Source organism: Trichechus manatus, unplaced genomic scaffold, assembly GCF_000243295.1.
Source record: "Trichechus manatus latirostris isolate Lorelei unplaced genomic scaffold, TriManLat1.0 scaffold00018, whole genome shotgun sequence".
In the NCBI taxonomy this organism is placed as follows: domain Eukaryota; kingdom Metazoa; phylum Chordata; class Mammalia; order Sirenia; family Trichechidae; genus Trichechus; species Trichechus manatus.
Window position 1 is genome coordinate 2573469 of NW_004443954.1, and position 18012 is coordinate 2591480.

Here is an 18012-nt window from a genome sequence, read left to right on the forward strand (position 1 = left end):
GACATGTTGTGGGGTTGTTAACCAATGTCATAAAACAATATGTGTACTGACTGTTTAATGAGAAACTATTTGTTCTGTAAACTTTCATCTAAAGTACAATAAAAAAAATTTTTTTTTAATTTACTATTGGTATAAAGTTTTCACTTAAAAAAAAAAAACCCTTATTTATGTTATTGCTTTAGATTAAATTATAAGTGAATAAAAGCCTTTAGGAAAAAGTAAGAGAATTAATAGGAATAAAAAATAAACATTATAGGAGGCTTTAAGTTTGTATGGACATGTTTCAAAACCCTACTTGTTAATAATATTTAAAATGGCGCAAGATAAAGTTGATTTTAGCTGGACAGTATTTCAGGATTTGAACAATATTTATAACTGGAGGGAATGTCAAGACACTATTCAACTGACACTCTGAACTCTACCCACAAAGAGGAGTTCCACCCACACAAATGCAGAGTAAGCAGTACATAGTAGCACAAAACGATTTTTTCCTTTTGGTGTTAGATTGTTTCCAAGCAATTCCAAAGATGCCCAATTACGAAGGCAGGAGAAAAAACATGGTAACTCAGACACATGCCATCCCATTTTTACCTAAAATCATGAAATTACAACTGAGGCAGTAAAAAATGATGCATATATAATTGTGATAGTGACCAAATTGATAATCACACCTTACTGTTCCTTAAACATCAGCAGCGCAACTCCAAAAGCTTATCTACTTACACCAAAACTCAATAAATCATAATTTTTAGGATTAAACTCCACAACTAACGCAATTTTAAAATATAATCAAGCCACCTACATGAAACAAATCTCTCAAGAATTAATAATTATAAAGTATTCAGTGGTCTTATGTCCCATACTTGAAGTTTCCTTCTACCTGTTGAAGTACCATTTGCATATCTTAAAAATAGTACATTATCATACTAATTAAAATGTCTTTATAATAACACTTCTAAAAGTTTTCATTTTAGTTTGGCCAAGACAAATTAAGTATTTTTGTTATCTTACAGTAGGTTTACCCTATTATAATTTTTAAACAACAGTGTACAATAAAAAGAAAAGAAAGAAGATGGGTTTTTTGACTTACCAATTGCAATTAGATTTAACTAATTTAAAAACTGGATAAAAATGTTAAAAAATGCGAGGTATGTCATTGTGGTTTCTGTGATAAGAGCTCTTTGTAGTATATGTAAACACAGAGATTATGTTGCCTTACACAGAAAAGTGCTGTTGCATTTGGGGAAAGCATGTGAGGGGTGCCACAGTGCATGTAATTTTTGATATCCCCTTGCTTCCTCCTGCTTAGCAGTTCGCGATCACACACCATTTAAATCCTAAAGACAGATCACACACCATTTCAATCCTAAAGAAACCAAGATGTCAGACAAACACAGTTATCACGGGGCCAAAATGGCGTACGTTTTCCCTGGTACAAAAGAATGATAAAACTTCTGAAATGTTACCTTGGGCAATGCGAAGCAGGTTTATGAAATGAACACAGCTGTTCCACAGTTGTTTCACAGGTGACAGCCTGAACTACAAGAAAGAAATACAAAACAGTAAGCAAATCCTTTGGAAGTAATAACATTCAACATAATAGAAAATCAGACAAAAAGTTAAAGCACTAACCTGTTACTTTCGAGACTGTGAAGGAATTAGCAGACTGATATTTGCTGAAGATTAAAAAAAAAATCAATCATTTTCTTATAGGCATCATTATCATCATAATTCCTGGTGGTTTTCAGGTTTAGGAATATTTTATTTCTTCTTAATCACTGTTAATAAAATATCTAAATATGTAGTAGTCTAAAAATATATAATCTATTTTATGCCAACTACATATTACCTTGAAGTAAGAACCAAATCAATACCATTCTTGACATTAAAGGATGATACTTTTCATTAGTGACAGATAATAGCATAAAGCAAACCATACACATTTAAATCTACATATTTATTTACTGTTAAAATTAAAATTCCCAATATTCTACTTCACCGTTGCCACAAAGCCAGACTAATCTTTTACAATAACAAATGCAAGCTAGTGCTGTAAAAAGACTACTAGATAATAAGGACCTTAAGGAAGTGTTTTTTATTCCTTGTGTGTGTGCCACAAGAATCTAGTATGTCTACAATGAATGAATAAATTACCCCTTCAGTACATGCGTTATAGAAAAACAGAAATATAAGTTAGGTACATCACTATATATCAAAATTTTAACTGGTCAGGTTTTCAAAAAACCTATATTACAAACCACCCCCCCCCTCAAAAAAAAAAACCCATTGCCGTCGAGTCGATTCTGACTCATAGCAACCCTGTAGGACAGAGTAGAACTGCCCCATAGGGTTTCCAAGGAGCGCCTGGTGAATTCAAACTGCCGACTTTTTGGTTAGCAGCCGAGCTCTTAACCACTACAAAGGTGAGGTTTATTCATCATGCTATACTTTAACACGGCACACTCACTGCATACATTAGCAAAGCACTGAAGGTGTTGGAATATTCTGACAATCCTTTATTTCTGTCAACTTCAAATTAAATGTTTAATAATTGCCATCTATAATGTACACACAAAAAAAATTCTTTGAAGCACAAAATATGCAAACTATTTAAATGCAGCCTTCAAGTTTCAAGAGAATTTCTATGATCAAAAATTAAATTTAAGGGAATAAAAGTAAATATTAGGATAAATGTTCTTTGATGCAATCCCCAGTGCTTAGCTTACTGAAGGTAATAACTAATATTTATTACATATTGAAGGTAATTAATAGAATATTTACTGAATAAATGTGTTAATCAACAAGTGACTCTAAACATAGGTTATTCTGCCAGTATGCATAATTTTAATAAATTAGTTTACTTCTTATCACTATGGATTCCAACTTAATCCTAGTGTGGAGTTTCATGTGGTCACATAGCTAAAAAGGAAAAAAAAACTATGTCATATGCCCTATGAAAAGACATTATGTATGAAGATCAATAATGTTTATTTTTTACATAGGAGAAAGGGCCACAACAAAGATGTTCCAATAGCCTGCATTTTTCTACTTTCTACAGAGTACATATGAAAATACACGGTGTTTTAGAATAACATATTTAGGGTTGTTAATAAGAGAAACATTTCAAAAGTTAATCAACGCACATTTAATGGAGGAAAAACTGAGAACTTTTCCCTTGAAATCAGAAACAAGACAAGGGTACCCGCTCTCATCACTTCTATTCAATATTGTATTAGAAGTCCTAGCCAGAGCAATAAGACAAGAAAAAGAAATAAAAAGTATCCAGACTGGAAAAGAAGAAGTCAAATTATCTCTATTTGGGAATGATATGATCCTACATATCGAAAATAACAAAGAGTTCACAAGAAAACTTCTAGAGCAAATAGAGGAATTTAGCAAAGTTGCAGTGTACAAGGTCAACAAACAAAAATCAGTTGGGTTTCTATACATGGGCAATGAGAAATCTGAAAGGGAAATTAGGGAAATAATTCCATTTACAATAGCATCTTAAAGAATAAAATACCTAGGAATAAATCTAACCAGGGATATGTTATACTATAAAAATATAAAACACTGCTGAAAGAGATTAAAGGAGATTTAAATGAATGGAAAGATGTTCTGTGTTCTTGGGCTGCAAGACTTAACATTGTTAAGATGGTGATGTTACCCAAAGTGATCTATATATTCAACACAATCCCAACCAATTCTCAACTTTTTGTGGAACAGCTAGAGACCCTAAATAGTCAAAGCAATGTTGAAAGAGAAGAACAAAGTAGGAGCACTCACACTTCCTGATTTTAAAACATACTGTACAGCTACAGTAATAAAAATAGACTGATACTGGTCTAACAATAGACACACAGACCAACAGAAGAAAATTCAGAGTGCAGAAATAAACCTATACATCTATGGTCAACTGATTTTTGACAAAAGTGCTAAGTCCATTCGATGGGGAAAGAAGAGTCTCTTCAGTAGATGGTGTTGGGAAAACCGGATTTCCACATGCAGAAAAATGAAACGGGATCCATGCCTCACATCATCCACAAAAACAAATTCAAAGTGGATTAAAGACTCAAACATGCAAATTAAAACCATAAGATTCTTAGAAGAAAATGCATGGGCAACGCTGTAGGGCCTAGCTTTTAACAATGGATTATCTAATATAATAACAAAAGGTGCTCGCGTCTTCGACTGGTTGGTAGATTGGAGGCAGCACAGCCAGCACCCTCCCACCTGTACACCTGTGCAGACAGGCCCAGCAGCCGAGGGGGTTTCACTCACGCCCAGTGCCCAGCTCCCGAAGTAAACAGCACTCTGACTGGCAATGACCGCAGATGAGATGCAGGTGGCAGAGAGTGAGGCATAGTCAGCGCCGCTGCCCCTGGAGGGAGTGGATATTAGCCTCAAGCAAGGTGAAGGCTTGCTTAAGGTATCAGATGAGAGAGCACAGAGATGCCCATGACTGGGGATCAGGTCTTTGTCCACTACTCTGGTTGGCTGTTAGATGGCACCATGTTTGACTACCGTCTGGACTGCAAGGACAAATTCTCCTTTGGCCGTCAAAACGAGGGGTCACCAAGGCTTGGGACATTGGCGTAGTAACCACAAAGGTGGGTGAAGTGTGTCACATCACCTGTAAACTAGAGTATGTTTATGGTTTGGCAGGTGGTCCTCCAAAGATCCTCCCACTCCCCGTCCCCAATGCCACACTTGTGTTTGAGGTTGAGTTGTTTGAATTCAAGGGAGAGGACCTGATGGAAGACGAAGCAGGCAGCAGCATCCACAGAATACAGACTTAAGGTAAAGGCCATGCCAGGCCCAGTGAGGGAGCTATCATGGAGGGCGCACTGGAAGGGTACTACAGGGACCGGATGTTTGACCAGTGGCAGCTCCACCATGATATCAGTGAGGTGGAGAATTTGGATCTGCCTTGTGGGCTGGAGAAGACCATTCAGCACATGGAGAAAGGAGAACATTCCATTGTATACCTCACACCCAGCCATGCTTTTGGCACTGTTGGGAAGAAAAAGTTCCAAATCCCACCACATGCCTAACTGAAATATGAAATTGACCTCAAGAGTTTTGAAAAGGCCAAGAAGTCTTGGGAGATGAATTCGGAGAAGCTAGAATAGTGAAGGAACAAGGCACTGAGTACTTCAAGGAGGGCAAGTACAAGCAAGCTTTATTGCAGTATGAGAAGAGGATGTCCTGGTGGGATAGAAGTCAAGTTTCTCAAACAAGGAAGCACAAAAGGCATAGGCTCTTCAACTGGCCTCCCACCTCAGTCTGGCCATGCATCACCTAAAATTACAGACTTTCTCAGCTGCTACTGACTGCTGCAACAAGGCCTTGGAAAATGGACAGCAACAATGAGAAGGGCCTCTTCCACTGGGGAGAGTCTCACCTGGCAGTGAATGACTTTGAGCTGGCATGGACTGACTTCCAGAAGATCCTGAACCTCTACCCCAGCAACAAAGCCACCAATGGCCAGCTGGCTGTCTGCTAGCAGCAGATCCGCAGGCAGCTTGCATGGGAGAAGAAGCTGAATGCCAACATGTTTGAGAGGCTGGCTGAGGAGGACAGCAAGGCCAAGGCAAAAGTAGTTGCAGGAGACTGTAATTCTGAGGCAGAGATGAAGGACAGGCAGAAAACAACATGGCAGGTGGGACCCAGTCTCCGGTGGAGACAGAAGCATAGCCTCTCTCCAGCCCTACTCCTGCAGCTGCCTGCCTCCCCTGTTCCCCTACCCTACTCCACCGTGTTAGGTTTGTAAAAACTGAAAAATTTTGAGTGAAAAAATTAAAAAAACAAATGGGGCAAAATAAATAAATGGGGCCTCACAAAAATTAAAAACTTTTTTTCATCAAAAGACTTTACCGAAAAAGTAAAAAGACAAGCTACTGACTGGGAGAATATTCTTGGAAACCACGTATCTGGTAAGAATCTAATAACCAAAATATATATAAAACTTCAACAACTTAACAACAAAAAGACAAATAACCCAATCATAAAATGGGGAAAGGTCTTAAATTAGACATTTTGCCAAAGAGGACATTCAAATGGCCACCAAACACATGAAAAGATGCTCAATGTCATCAGCCATCAGAGAGGTGCAAATCAAAATCAAAATGAGATATCATTTCACACTTACTAGAATGTCTAAGATTAAAAAAAAAAAAAACAGAAAATAACAAATGTTGATGAAGATGTAGGGAAATTGGGACCTTTGTCCTTTGCTGGTGGGAATGCAAAATGGTACAGCTGTTGTGGAAAACAGTGTGGTAGTTCTTCAAAAGACTACAAATAGAACTACCATGTGACCCAGTAATTCCACGCCTAGGTATACACCCAAAAGACTTGAAAGCAGAGACTCAAAGACGTGTACACCAATGCTCACTGTAGCTGTAGCACTATTCATAGTAGCCATGTAGCACTATTCATAGTAGCCAAAAGGTGGAAAAAACCTAAATGCTCATCAGCAGATGAATGGATAAACAAAATGTGGTACACATGTACAATGGAATACCACTCAGCCAGTAGGAGAAATGAAGTCCTGATACATGCTACCGTATAGATGAGCTTGAAAACATTATAATGAGTAAAATAAGTCAATCACAAAAGGACAAACATTGCACGGCCTCACTTATATAAAAGGCAAGAAAAGGCAAATGTACAGAGATCAAGTTTATTAGCGGTTACCAACGGCAGTTTAAAAAAAAGAAATGGCCAGTCGAGTTGATTCCAATTCATAGCAACACTATAGAACAGAGCAGAACTGCCCCACAGGGTTTCCAAGGCTGTAAATCTTTATAGAAGCAGACTGCCACATCTTTCTTCTGTGGAGCAGCTGGTGGGATTGAACCACTGACCTTTCAGTTGGCTATCCGGTGCTTAACCACTGCACCACTAGGGCTCCTTTCCAGGGGCAGGAGGGAGGTAGAAAGGGGGATTCATGGTGATGGAAAAATCACATTTATTAAGGGTAGGGTTGCACAGCCAATTATTGTAATTGCTGTCAATAAGCTGTACACCTGTAAAAAGCTGAACTTCCAAAAGTTGTGTGATGGATATATTTATTTAACAAGCACCAAAAAAAAAAGGAGTAGCTGCTGAGCCTGCTTATGTACAACCAAAACCTCATGGGATCTGGCTCCTTGTTTTGGAGGTTTAGGGCCATGCTTTCATGGGACATCCCAGTTAGCTGGCCTACTGACGTGTTAGCGCTTCTGTTCTACCTCCTAGTTCACTGTGCAGTGCCTGGGGTCTTGAAAGCTTGCAAGCGGCCATCCAAGGCACAACAATTGGTCTCTATTCGCCTGGAGTAACAGAAGGAGAGTCGGGAAAGAACAAGGAAATGGAACGTGTGGTTTATTGCTTCCATGAACAGTGCCTCCTTTGCCATAAGACCAGAAAAACTGGATGGTGCTCCACTACCATTACTGAGCACTTTGATCAAAGATTCTATAGAAGAATCCTGATCAAAAGGTAAAAAATGCAGAAGACAATTTCAAATTCTCAAGGACTCTAGACTTTCTGGAGCCATGGGGGCTGAATGAACCCCTGAAACTACTTCCCTGAGAGAATCTTTAAACCTGAAACTAAAAATATCCCCTGAAGTTTTCTTAAAACCAAACAATTGTTGTTGCTAGGTGCTGTCGAGTCAGTTCTGACTCATTGCGACCCTATTTAAAACAGAACGAAACACTGCCCAGTCCTGCACCATCCTCACAATCATTGCTATGCTTGAGCAATAGTTTAGCTTAACTAGTAAAAAATTATCTGCCTTGAGCATTATGCTGTTTTAAGAACTATCTATAAGGGAGCAATGTGACAACAGCACCCTGAAAGATTAGATAGGAATTTTAGGGGGCTGTGAATTTCTGTTAACGGGGGAGGAACAACTCAGAAAAAAGAGAGTGAGAATGGCTGCACAACTTGAAGAATGTGATCAATGTCACTGCATTGTGTATGTAGAAGCAGCTGAATTGGTGTAGTCTTTGCTGTGTATATTCTCAACAACAAAATAAGTTTGAAAAAAGGTTAAGGCTATTATATTGGGTAAATTACATTTGAACAGACAAAAGAAAGTTGACATAGTATATTACATACTTAGAGAACTTTTCAAAATGCCTTTACCTATTAACTAATTTTTCTCATGAATAAAGTTGCTGTTGCATGAAATAAGCCATTTTCCCTAAATGTTGTTGTTGTTTTTGTGGGTCTTCGATTCCAACTCATAGTGACCCTACAGGATAGAGCAGAACTGCCCCATAGGATTTTCTAAGCTGTAATGTTTATGGGAGAAGAGGGCCAGGTCTTTTCTCCTGCGCAGTCACTCGTCGGTTTGAACCGCCGACCTTTCGGTTAGCAACCAAGCGCTTAACCATTGCGCCTCTGGAGCTTCCCTTTTCCCTAAACAGGACACTGAACATATGCAAATCGTTAGTCTTCTCTAGGGTATTTTCTGCCGCAGCTAAAAAAATTCATTGCTTCATACTGGGATTAACTGTAAATATGTACATTCTCTGCAATGTTTGTAAATTGGGAGTTTTGCATGTCCTTTACAAGCGAAAGCGGTCAACTTTGGAAGTTTTAGATGTTTTTTCTTCTTTCTGTCTATGGAAAGTATGCACCTGGAACGAACCTTGAAAATTATCAACTTCTCTTTACAGACTAAATTCTGATTTCTTCTAAAAAGAAACGTGTTAACTCATTGTTATAATTTAAAATCATCTGACCCAAAAGATCATTTGGGTACTTACCCAATTGATTGAACACCATTTCTCTTGGATTTGATGAAATAATGTTTCCTTCCTTGTCTAGTGATATCGACCCAACCACCATCATTGTCTATTATGCCATAATGGATTGCAGCTCTGCAGATGCTAGATTGCTTGGAGAAAAAGATGTTAAAATATTAGGATTCTGCCTAGGACAGTAAGAGTTACTTCTTACATGACTTCAAATATACATTTCTGAGTGAAATAGCTATACACCCTCTCCCCACTTATTGATATGGTCAGGTTCCAAAGATCAGTTTGTTATGCAAAAATCAGCATTATGTGAAAATGAAGGGTGACTACATCAGATCACAAACTGGACGACACTACATCATTACGTAACTGCCAAATTACACCATTACATGCCTGTCAAACCACTGAGAATCATGGCCCAGCCAAGCTGACACATAACCTTAAGCATCGCAGCCAGTGTTACTCTCAGACCTCGGCATTCATTACTGCCAGACGTACGTGATTAATGTGCAAAATAGTCGGATAGTAGATTTTTTACTATTGTCATAAACGCAAAATGTGAGATAACGAGATGGTCGTTAAGTGAAGAGCAGGTGTACTTATATGTCTAGTCCCTTTCACATTAAAAAATCAAGTATTATATGGAAGAGCTATATATATCCTCATGTGATAGTATTTATAACGCTTACCATTTCATAATGTACACTGCCGATAACTTTAGCTTTACTATCCAAACAGCCAGCAGGACATTCATATCTGAATGGAAGAAATTGGGAGAAAAAAATTTAGTCTCTCTGAATTTCAGTAGAAAATAAAAATAATGCTCCTATTTTGTCAGTTAATTTTGAGAATAATAGTAAATCTTACCTATTGCAGGTTGTTCCTTTGCACTGGTCTCTTAATCTTACTTCACAAGAAACAATTTGGGCTAAAAGAATTAAAAAATAATAATAATAATAATTTAGATAATGTAAGAGAGGCTAATTGCTATATAAACTATCACTGAACTTTCAGAAAAACGTTATCTCAGTAATTCGATCATGACAAGATTGAAAGCAACATGGTACAGTGGAGACAGAGCCAGGCTACAAATCAGAAAATCTCCTTCACTCTGCAGACTGCTGCTTTGGTTTTAGTTTTGTGTTCTCCTGTATCATTTACTAGTCATTTCATCACAAGCAAGTATTTAAATTCTCTGAAACGTAAATGTTCCATTGATTAAGTGCAAAATAATACCATCTACGCCACCAAAGGTTTTGTGAGAGCAAAAACACTTTTAGGAATATAACAGGAACATAAATACAAAATATTATTTTTATAAATCCCGCATTAGATCAAGAATAGGACTACATAATCACGTATTAATCCATGAAAAGTAGAACTAGAGATTCTGTAGGCCAAATATGCCTATATTTAATTACTACACAGTTGTTAAATCTCTGGAACCTATTTAATCAACTGCTTATTATTAAAGGTAGTTGAAAGAAGAAGAAAGTTATGTAAGAAAATACTAAGATCACTGGAACTTTGGATGTGATTCTTCTAGCGTAAACTAAGATTTAATGTTTTTCACAGAACAGAGCTCTAAGTGGGAACAAATAATTCTGTTTGCAAAAAACAGAAAAAGAAAGAAAGAAGGAAGAAAAAGAGATTTGAGATCTAGCATTAAGGAGAGATATAATGCTAACCATAATCCTGAAATACTGTGAAAAAATATTTTTAAACAGCAATTATCAAATTTTTCCATTGTGACACAGTCCAATTTTACGTAAACAGCTACCTCTCCCTCACACCTACCTCAGTTTTAGCTTTCTATCATTTATACCATTATTTCCCCCACTGGAAGAGGAATCATGCTTGATTTTTATCATAACTTTATCCCCAGGGTACTCAGTGATTAGCAGAGTATCAGCCATATAGTAAGTGCTGAAATGCTGCTATAGCATATCAACCCCAAGCTCTCAGTTTTAAAAAATTATTTATTTTTTTAAACATGCATGTGATAAATTCCTGCCAGTCCTGCAACAGGACATGCTACATGTAAAATTAGCTATGATGCTCAACAAATGGATTTTACTGGACTAGCATACTTTAATCTGAATTTAGGTTTTTCGAAAACAAATACAATTTAAAAAAAAAACAAAAAAAAAAAACTGCCCATGAAACCTTAATCCCAAAAGGCAATGCCCAGGCAGTATCTAAAAGAATCATGGAAATCATTAATTCAGACATATTTCTAAAGTCTGGGCTTTAAGTATTGGCTCTTGCAGATGACAACATGCCACCATGTGCCCAGTGAGACATGTAAACTGTCACATACCCCCTGGATATAGAGCAAAATAGTAATCTGTTAGAAAGTACTAACAATTTGACATTTTCAAGAGAGAAATACATTAATAAAGAACTACCTATAGATATTTGATTCCCATAGATATTGTAGATTACTTAAAGCCAGCAAGTCCACATAAAGAGTAGTTTCATGTTGGCAAAGAAAGCTGCTATGCTTCATTCTTTTTTGTCCAATGCTAAGCTTTTTCCATTCTAAAAATATTCAAAGTAATAATAAAATGTGGATGAATACGCTATCTATTTAAACTTTTTAAGTTTTTGTAAACGAATCGCGTCAATGAAATGCAGAGGTCTTACACATTTGCTGTGTGCTTACGACTTCATTTCTGTCACTATCGTCTGCTGTTGTCTGAACGTGAATGTCACGGACTTGTGACTGCTGCCGTTCAATTTCGTTTGTTTCTTCCTCTCGAGGAGAGTAATAGCTGTTTGATCCCTCTGTTAGATGGAAGAGATTGAAGAGGCATGAATCTCGTGTTACATCCACACGAAATCCCCAAACTGATAGATCTTTATATGCTTGTTTAACATTTCAAACTAGAAAAGTCAGCACTGTTTTTCGCAAAAGTTTTGGCATAAGGTGACCACCTTCTGTACTGCGATGGAGTAGATGAAATATACACAAAAGTCTTTGGGCCTCTGATTCATTCATGCTAGTTTTTGGCTAATATTCAGTGGAGCCATTTCCAAACTTTCTTAGATTGCAGTATGCTAGCAGTGTTAGGTTTTCATACTGAAACCACGAAATCTAGTGATCTAATGAAGTCAGGGTTCCAGGAATTTGTTTTTTTCCAAATTAAATCACATTCTTAATATTTTGAGGAAGATAGCATGTAGAATTCTCCCCCGATATATATATATATATATATATATATATATTTTTTTTTTTTTTTTTTTGGCCTAAATGATTGACACACCCTTGTTATTTGCTACAATGTCAGTTTACACATAAAAGTTTTTCTTTTTCAGAAGGAAATTCAGTGTGCAGAAATTTAGAGTTGAAGATGGAGAATAACTCCAATTTGGAATTTTTTCTTCCAGATTGGCCTAGATCGTGGACTTGAAAGTGACACATTTTGGAGAGGTGCATTATTGTCTTCCAGCTTTTTCATGGGCGTCCAAGACATCAGAACTTTGAGAATGGAAACAGAAAGTCAGAGGAAGGTCAGCTTTAAGTAAAATATAGTGGGTCTTAATGAAGGGGTAATATTCTGCCATTATGCATAAGGTTTTGAATGGCCTTAACGGGCTCAGATATACTAACCATCATCAAGAAGGCTCAGGACCGGGCAATGTTTCTTTCTGTTACACGTAAGGTCATCATGAGTCAGAGGCGACTCCATGGCAACCAACAACAACCAGGGAAGGACAGGTAGGTTGGAGGTTTGGAGATAGAGAGGAAGAAGAACAGATGGGCACTCACTCCATGAAAAAACGCTTCAAATGCTTCCAAGAATTAAAACATGGTGAACACAACAGTGTGAAATACACGTTCACTTCTTGCCTGTTCATTACAGCCAGTGAGCGGTCAGTCATTAAGGAAAACAACCATCACATTTCTTTACGCACGCTGAAAAGGGCTGCACTTATTCAAATATTTTCTGTTACATTTCATCTGCATTAATCTTCGTTTGGTTATCATTAAGAAAAAAAGTACAAGGGAGTAAAAAATGTTCAACTGAATGTCAAACAGAGCATGACTTTTTACAAAGCTTTGTCATATACATTTTCTCTTCGAAGGCTATAAATAGGGCACAGTATTTATATTTCCTTTTTAGGAGGTCAAATGCATATGAGAACATTACATTTACAACAGTTTTACAACACTTTTTTTGGTGTTATTTCCGCATGAGAAATTGTTTATCCTGAGAAGTACAAAATCAGTATAATTCATTGAGTGTTGTTCAATAAAATCCACGGATTATTTATCTAAAACCTTTTAAAGGACTCAAAATAAACTATGTTAAATTAAGTTGCTAATCCCTTCAAAAATCATGACAGTTATGGAAATAACTCTTGTCAACAATACATGAAGATGGTTTTAAGAATATGAATATACTTTCAATCTGTGAAAAATCCAAAAAAGAATTATAAGTGGCTATCTGGAATAAGCATGACAATTTATGGAGAGACATAACAGATTTACTAATATTGGTATAACAGACTTATTAATATTATAAATATTTTAAACATTTTCTTTATAAATCGAGAGCTCTGGAAATTCTTCATGTAAAAATTAATTTTTGGATTTTTTACCACAAGTTAATGCAGAAGCTGTTTTAAAATATAATTCAAATTGAATATAATAGCACAATATCACATACCTTTGTAGCACAGATTTTCCCTACAGCCCCCTCCAAAACTAGCTGGGCAAGCAGAACAGGGTCGTCCATGTTTGTAGGGGGCATGGCCCCACCAGTTTCCCCTTAAAGAGACAACTCACTCTATTAAGAGGCAGTCTAATAACAATTTATAAGATGCTGCAAAATATTACTATATGAGAATCTTTCAAATAATGATTTTGGTATGTAGATTTAAGACACTCATACCTTTTAGTACAAAGTCCTTTTGGTTAAATATCTGTTGCCGTCGAGTGAATTCCAACTCACAGTGACTCTACAGGACAGAGTAGGACTGCCCCATAGGGTTTCCAAGGAGCAGCTGGTGGATTCGAACTGCCGACCTTTTGGTTAACAGCCAAACTCTTAACCACTGCGCCACCAGGGCTCCTCCTTTTGGTTAGTAGTTTAAATACGGATTACTGCCTTATTCTTTTGAAAATATGTAATTCATTATGCATATTGTTAAAAATTATAAAATCGACCATTTTCAGAACATCCAACTATGCTACAGAACATTCATCTATATTTCATTTGTTTTAATAAAAACAGATTTTAGATTTAAATTTGACACTAAGTTCAGTTGTGTAATATTTTCAACATTGTCATTCAGATGGTCTGTAAATAGGTGAAAATCTATTTCTTAATTGATCTATAGTTGCTAATCTCTAATAAATCAAAATTATTAAATATTTATGGGATACAATAGTACGATAATAAAAACAGAGGTATAAAATATATGATTTTTGTCTTCACAAAGATCGTATTTTTAACTTTCATATTCCCCTGAAGCACTGATTTTCTGCATTAGGCAACTGATAACTGTTGTCATAGTAAATAAACTCAATTAAAGGAATATACTTTGCTAGATAACACACAATGGAAAATAAGAAAAATTCAGAATTTTAAAGTTATTTTCATGTTAAGAAAAAATAGATGTGAAAGTAGCATTTTTATCTACTCACTTTGGGGAATAATTGCACACCAAGTAGATAGCTTTGGGCCATATCTGCCCCCAGATGTTCATGTTGTGGCACAAATTAATGGCACAACCTATTCTGTTACTTGTTGCCCACACCACCTGCATTAGAGAGAAGAAAGGCTTAGAAAACACAGGCTGAGACAAAAGAAGACGCAGAATATCTGAGAGAAAATGTATAAACGCTGGACTTGAGAAACAAGCACTTATCATTCAAAATGAAATGAGGTAATCATAAAAAGGATATTTTTCCTGAGACTCTGGGGAGTTCTTAATTCAATTTAACAAGAGATCTGCTGGGAAAATAACTACTGGCTATAAAAGAAGCATTTTTATAAAATATAAATTTACCAAAGAAATTCAAAACATGTGCCTTCACAAACCCAAATGCAGTATTGACATTTCTATGCGGAAAACTTGCCAAACAAAGGAAAAGAATTTTCCATCTCAAACAGAACATACTAGAGTAAAAATTCAGGTGTTGAAATTTCTTAGGCACCATGATCTCTTCACTGTGCTACTGGTGAGACGGTAGTTCAACGCTGATCTTAATCATGTCGTGTGCAAAGATACACCGAACAATCTGTCTGTTTATATTCCCTCATTATCAGTCCTAGAGATTGAAAAACTCAGACCAATGGACAGCTTTAGCTTGTTAAATCTACCTTCAACTGTTTGATTCAGAAGTTTAGAAAATATCCAATACCAAATGTGAACACTAAATATAAAAAAAAGATAAATGTCACACACATGTAAATATTGAATGTCAATGGTAAATAAAACTGTACTCTTATTCTTTATAAGCTAAAAAATAATAAACATTCCTGACTTTGAAGATGTGGTAAATTTCTTTCCATATACATTTACTGGGGCCATATTAAAAATGTGTCATATGTAAAATCATTAAAATAATGTCTTTTTAGAAGTTTTTAAATGTTTTCTGATAATTACTTTTATTGTTTATAGAAATGTGTAAGCCTAGTCTATATAAATCAATAACCTTGTAAGTTTTATTTAATAACCATACCAAATGACCTAAATAGACACAGGTTCAATACTCCAAGTTCTCCCATAATTATGCTAATTCAACTTAGAAGAACACTTTATTCCCAAAACACACCTGTGTATAATGAGTACAGACAGGACCGGAACATTTGAATGGACAATATGGGTTGCATTCATGCTCATATGGGTAGCTGAAGTCTTTCACTTCATCATACCATGCTTGTACATGAAAGGTTGGAGGCCTATATCTATTCAAAAGAAAATAACCAGTAAGAAACAAGCAGAGTTGGAAAAAACGTAAAACCAAATCTAGCAAAACAGACTGATAAAGCTTAGCAGAGAGCTATGTTTGTGTAAAATTATTCATCTTAAATATTTATGTCCATTACTTTACTAATATCATATCAATGATTTAAAACAAAAGTAAGTCTAAAAACGTGCTGATCATTCTGGTATGATATTTGTTTTTTGTTGTCCGTGCTGTGTTTACTAGTTTTCCATTTAGGCACCAAGTCTTTGATAATTTTCAAAGATGAATTAATAAGCATTTTCCTTCTGAACACGTTTTCAGAAACAAAAGTTAGGCATTAAGCTACCTTCCCCAATGCGCTCCCAAATTCTGTCCAATTAATGGAAGCAGGTTTGCAGGTCCATGTTCCCACAAACAAGTTTCAGCCCAAGCTTCTGCAGATCTTTCCAACTCTACATCCCATGTCTGCAGTGTAAAAGAAAAAGAAAACACAGACACAAACATAAAAATGTGCATCTGTAGAGTCTGGATGGTTATTCAGAACACAGTGTTGCTTAGTTCTTTTCTCTCTTCTTCTTCGCAAAGTCAACATCTCAGCCTAGGTTCTCACCATCTCTATCTCTCACCTCGATTTTTGCACTAGCCTCCTAATTAATCTCCTTGGCTCCATCTCTTGTCCCTCCAATCGACCTCACAAGTATTTAGAGTAACCACAAATACGCTTCAGCAATTCATTTGCTACACATGTCCAGTGGTTCCCCATGTACACAGGATAAAGTCCAACCTCCTCAGCCCTTCTACTCCTTGTTGTAGCAGGGGGTTATTTCCTCTTCCTAAAACATCCTTCTCCTAATTATTTGTCAGGAAGACCCTACTCTTTCTTCACAATCCAGCTTCATTTGATACTTCCTCTGTGATGCCTTTTCAGTTCTCTTTGTTGTTGTTAGTAAGCTATTCTCCCCTTGAAACTCTTAATGCCTTTTTATACTCCTTTGCATAGTACCTATAACACTGCATTGTATTTGTATATATGCCCACCTCTTCCATGAGTCTGTGAGTTGCTTGGGGGCAGTGATTTAACTCCTGCCCGTATCTGCACCTTATTTCCCTGTGCCTGATATTTGGATAAGGTGATTAATGTTTACTGAACATATAAATGATTAAAAGAATCTGATTCCTTCAAAATCTACATGCATTTTTACATACAAAATTCAAGAGCGTGACTAAAAATCTATTTTAACTATCTTATAAAGAAATAGTTAAAATTACAAAATGAATACTGAAATTATTTTGTCTGTCCTGAGTTTAATGTTCAACTTGTTATTGATTCTAAACAGGTAGAGTAGTATGTATGGTGGTAAAAACATACAGGCAGGGACAACTGGGTTTAAATCTCGTCACTATCACTTACTAACCAGGACTCTGGGCATGTTAAAAGGATAGGCAAATAGTCTTGGGAATAGAACACGAGGACGCAAGCTTAGGTGAGAGCAATGGGGTTAAAGAATAGCAGACAAACTTAAATTGGTATAAGTTAATGGATGACTGGATGTAGATGGTGAGAGAAAAGAAAAAGTAAAGCCTGATAAGGTTACCAAATTGGAAGAATGGAAATACAGAAAGTGAAATAGATTGTTGTCATGGAAGTAGATGTGTGTGTTAAGTATTTCCATGCATATTTCAGATGTGATATGTGAGGTATCTGTGATACATGCAGTATATATGCCAAATAGAGAGCAGAAATAAATGACTGGAGTTCTGGAGAAAAAAAAAAAAAAATGCGGTCTGAAGATATGTATTTTGAAGTAGCTCACCTAAAGGTGAATTTCTTCAGGAAGGTAATACAGAATGAGAGGAAGAATGAAAAGAAAATTCTGGGGTCAGCAAAACTGAATGGAAGAAAAATACGCATCAGAAAGGTTAAAGGAAAAGCAGAAGAGAATTAAATTACAGAAGTACAAGAGCTTTCAGGAGTGGAGAGTGGGCAACAAGGTCGAATGCTACAAAGTGAAGAGAGATGAGGTTTGCTAAGTACAAATTCATGATTAAGAGCGGTTTCAGATAAATGACAGGTAGAGAAATCAGAGCACAGAGGGTTAATACGTGAATGGAAAGGAAAAGTGGAGAAAACAAGGGTGGGTTTCTTTGTTGACAGTTCAAAGAGGAAGAAGACAGATGGGGAAGAAGCTAAGAATAGGATGTCAGAGTCCAGGGAGAATTTATTTGCTTTGTAAAGGATAATAGAAACCTAATCATGACTATAAGCTGAAACGAAAAGGAGAGGAAGAGGCAAAAAAAAAAAAAAAAAAAAACAACCAAGTGTGGTGAGGGGGAGTG

General features: G+C 36.4%; 1 protein-coding gene and 1 pseudogene across 2 annotated transcripts in view; one reads left to right on the forward strand and one right to left on the reverse strand.

Moving 5' to 3' along the window:
• Positions 1 to 18012, reverse strand: part of CRISPLD1 (cysteine rich secretory protein LCCL domain containing 1) — a 44611-nt gene that overhangs the window by 9049 nt on the left and 17550 nt on the right. The window contains exons 2-11 of one of the 2 annotated variants that reach the window (XM_004372514.1): positions 16022 to 16140; positions 15541 to 15673; positions 14407 to 14522; positions 13427 to 13527; positions 11400 to 11540; positions 9621 to 9681; positions 9443 to 9509; positions 8763 to 8893; positions 1633 to 1676; positions 1467 to 1539 (exon numbers count right to left, since the gene is read on the reverse strand). In XM_004372514.1, the coding sequence (XP_004372571.1) occupies positions 1467 to 1539; positions 1633 to 1676; positions 8763 to 8893; positions 9443 to 9509; positions 9621 to 9681; positions 11400 to 11540; positions 13427 to 13527; positions 14407 to 14522; positions 15541 to 15673; positions 16022 to 16140 (986 nt within the window). Of the gene's footprint in view, positions 1 to 1466; positions 1540 to 1632; positions 1677 to 8762; positions 8894 to 9442; positions 9510 to 9620; positions 9682 to 11399; positions 11541 to 13426; positions 13528 to 14406; positions 14523 to 15540; positions 15674 to 16021; positions 16141 to 18012 lie in introns of those variants that run through there. The other variant, XM_012554447.1, reaches the window with a different exon arrangement.
• LOC101357026 (peptidyl-prolyl cis-trans isomerase FKBP4 pseudogene) lies at positions 4181 to 5697 on the forward strand (annotated as a pseudogene).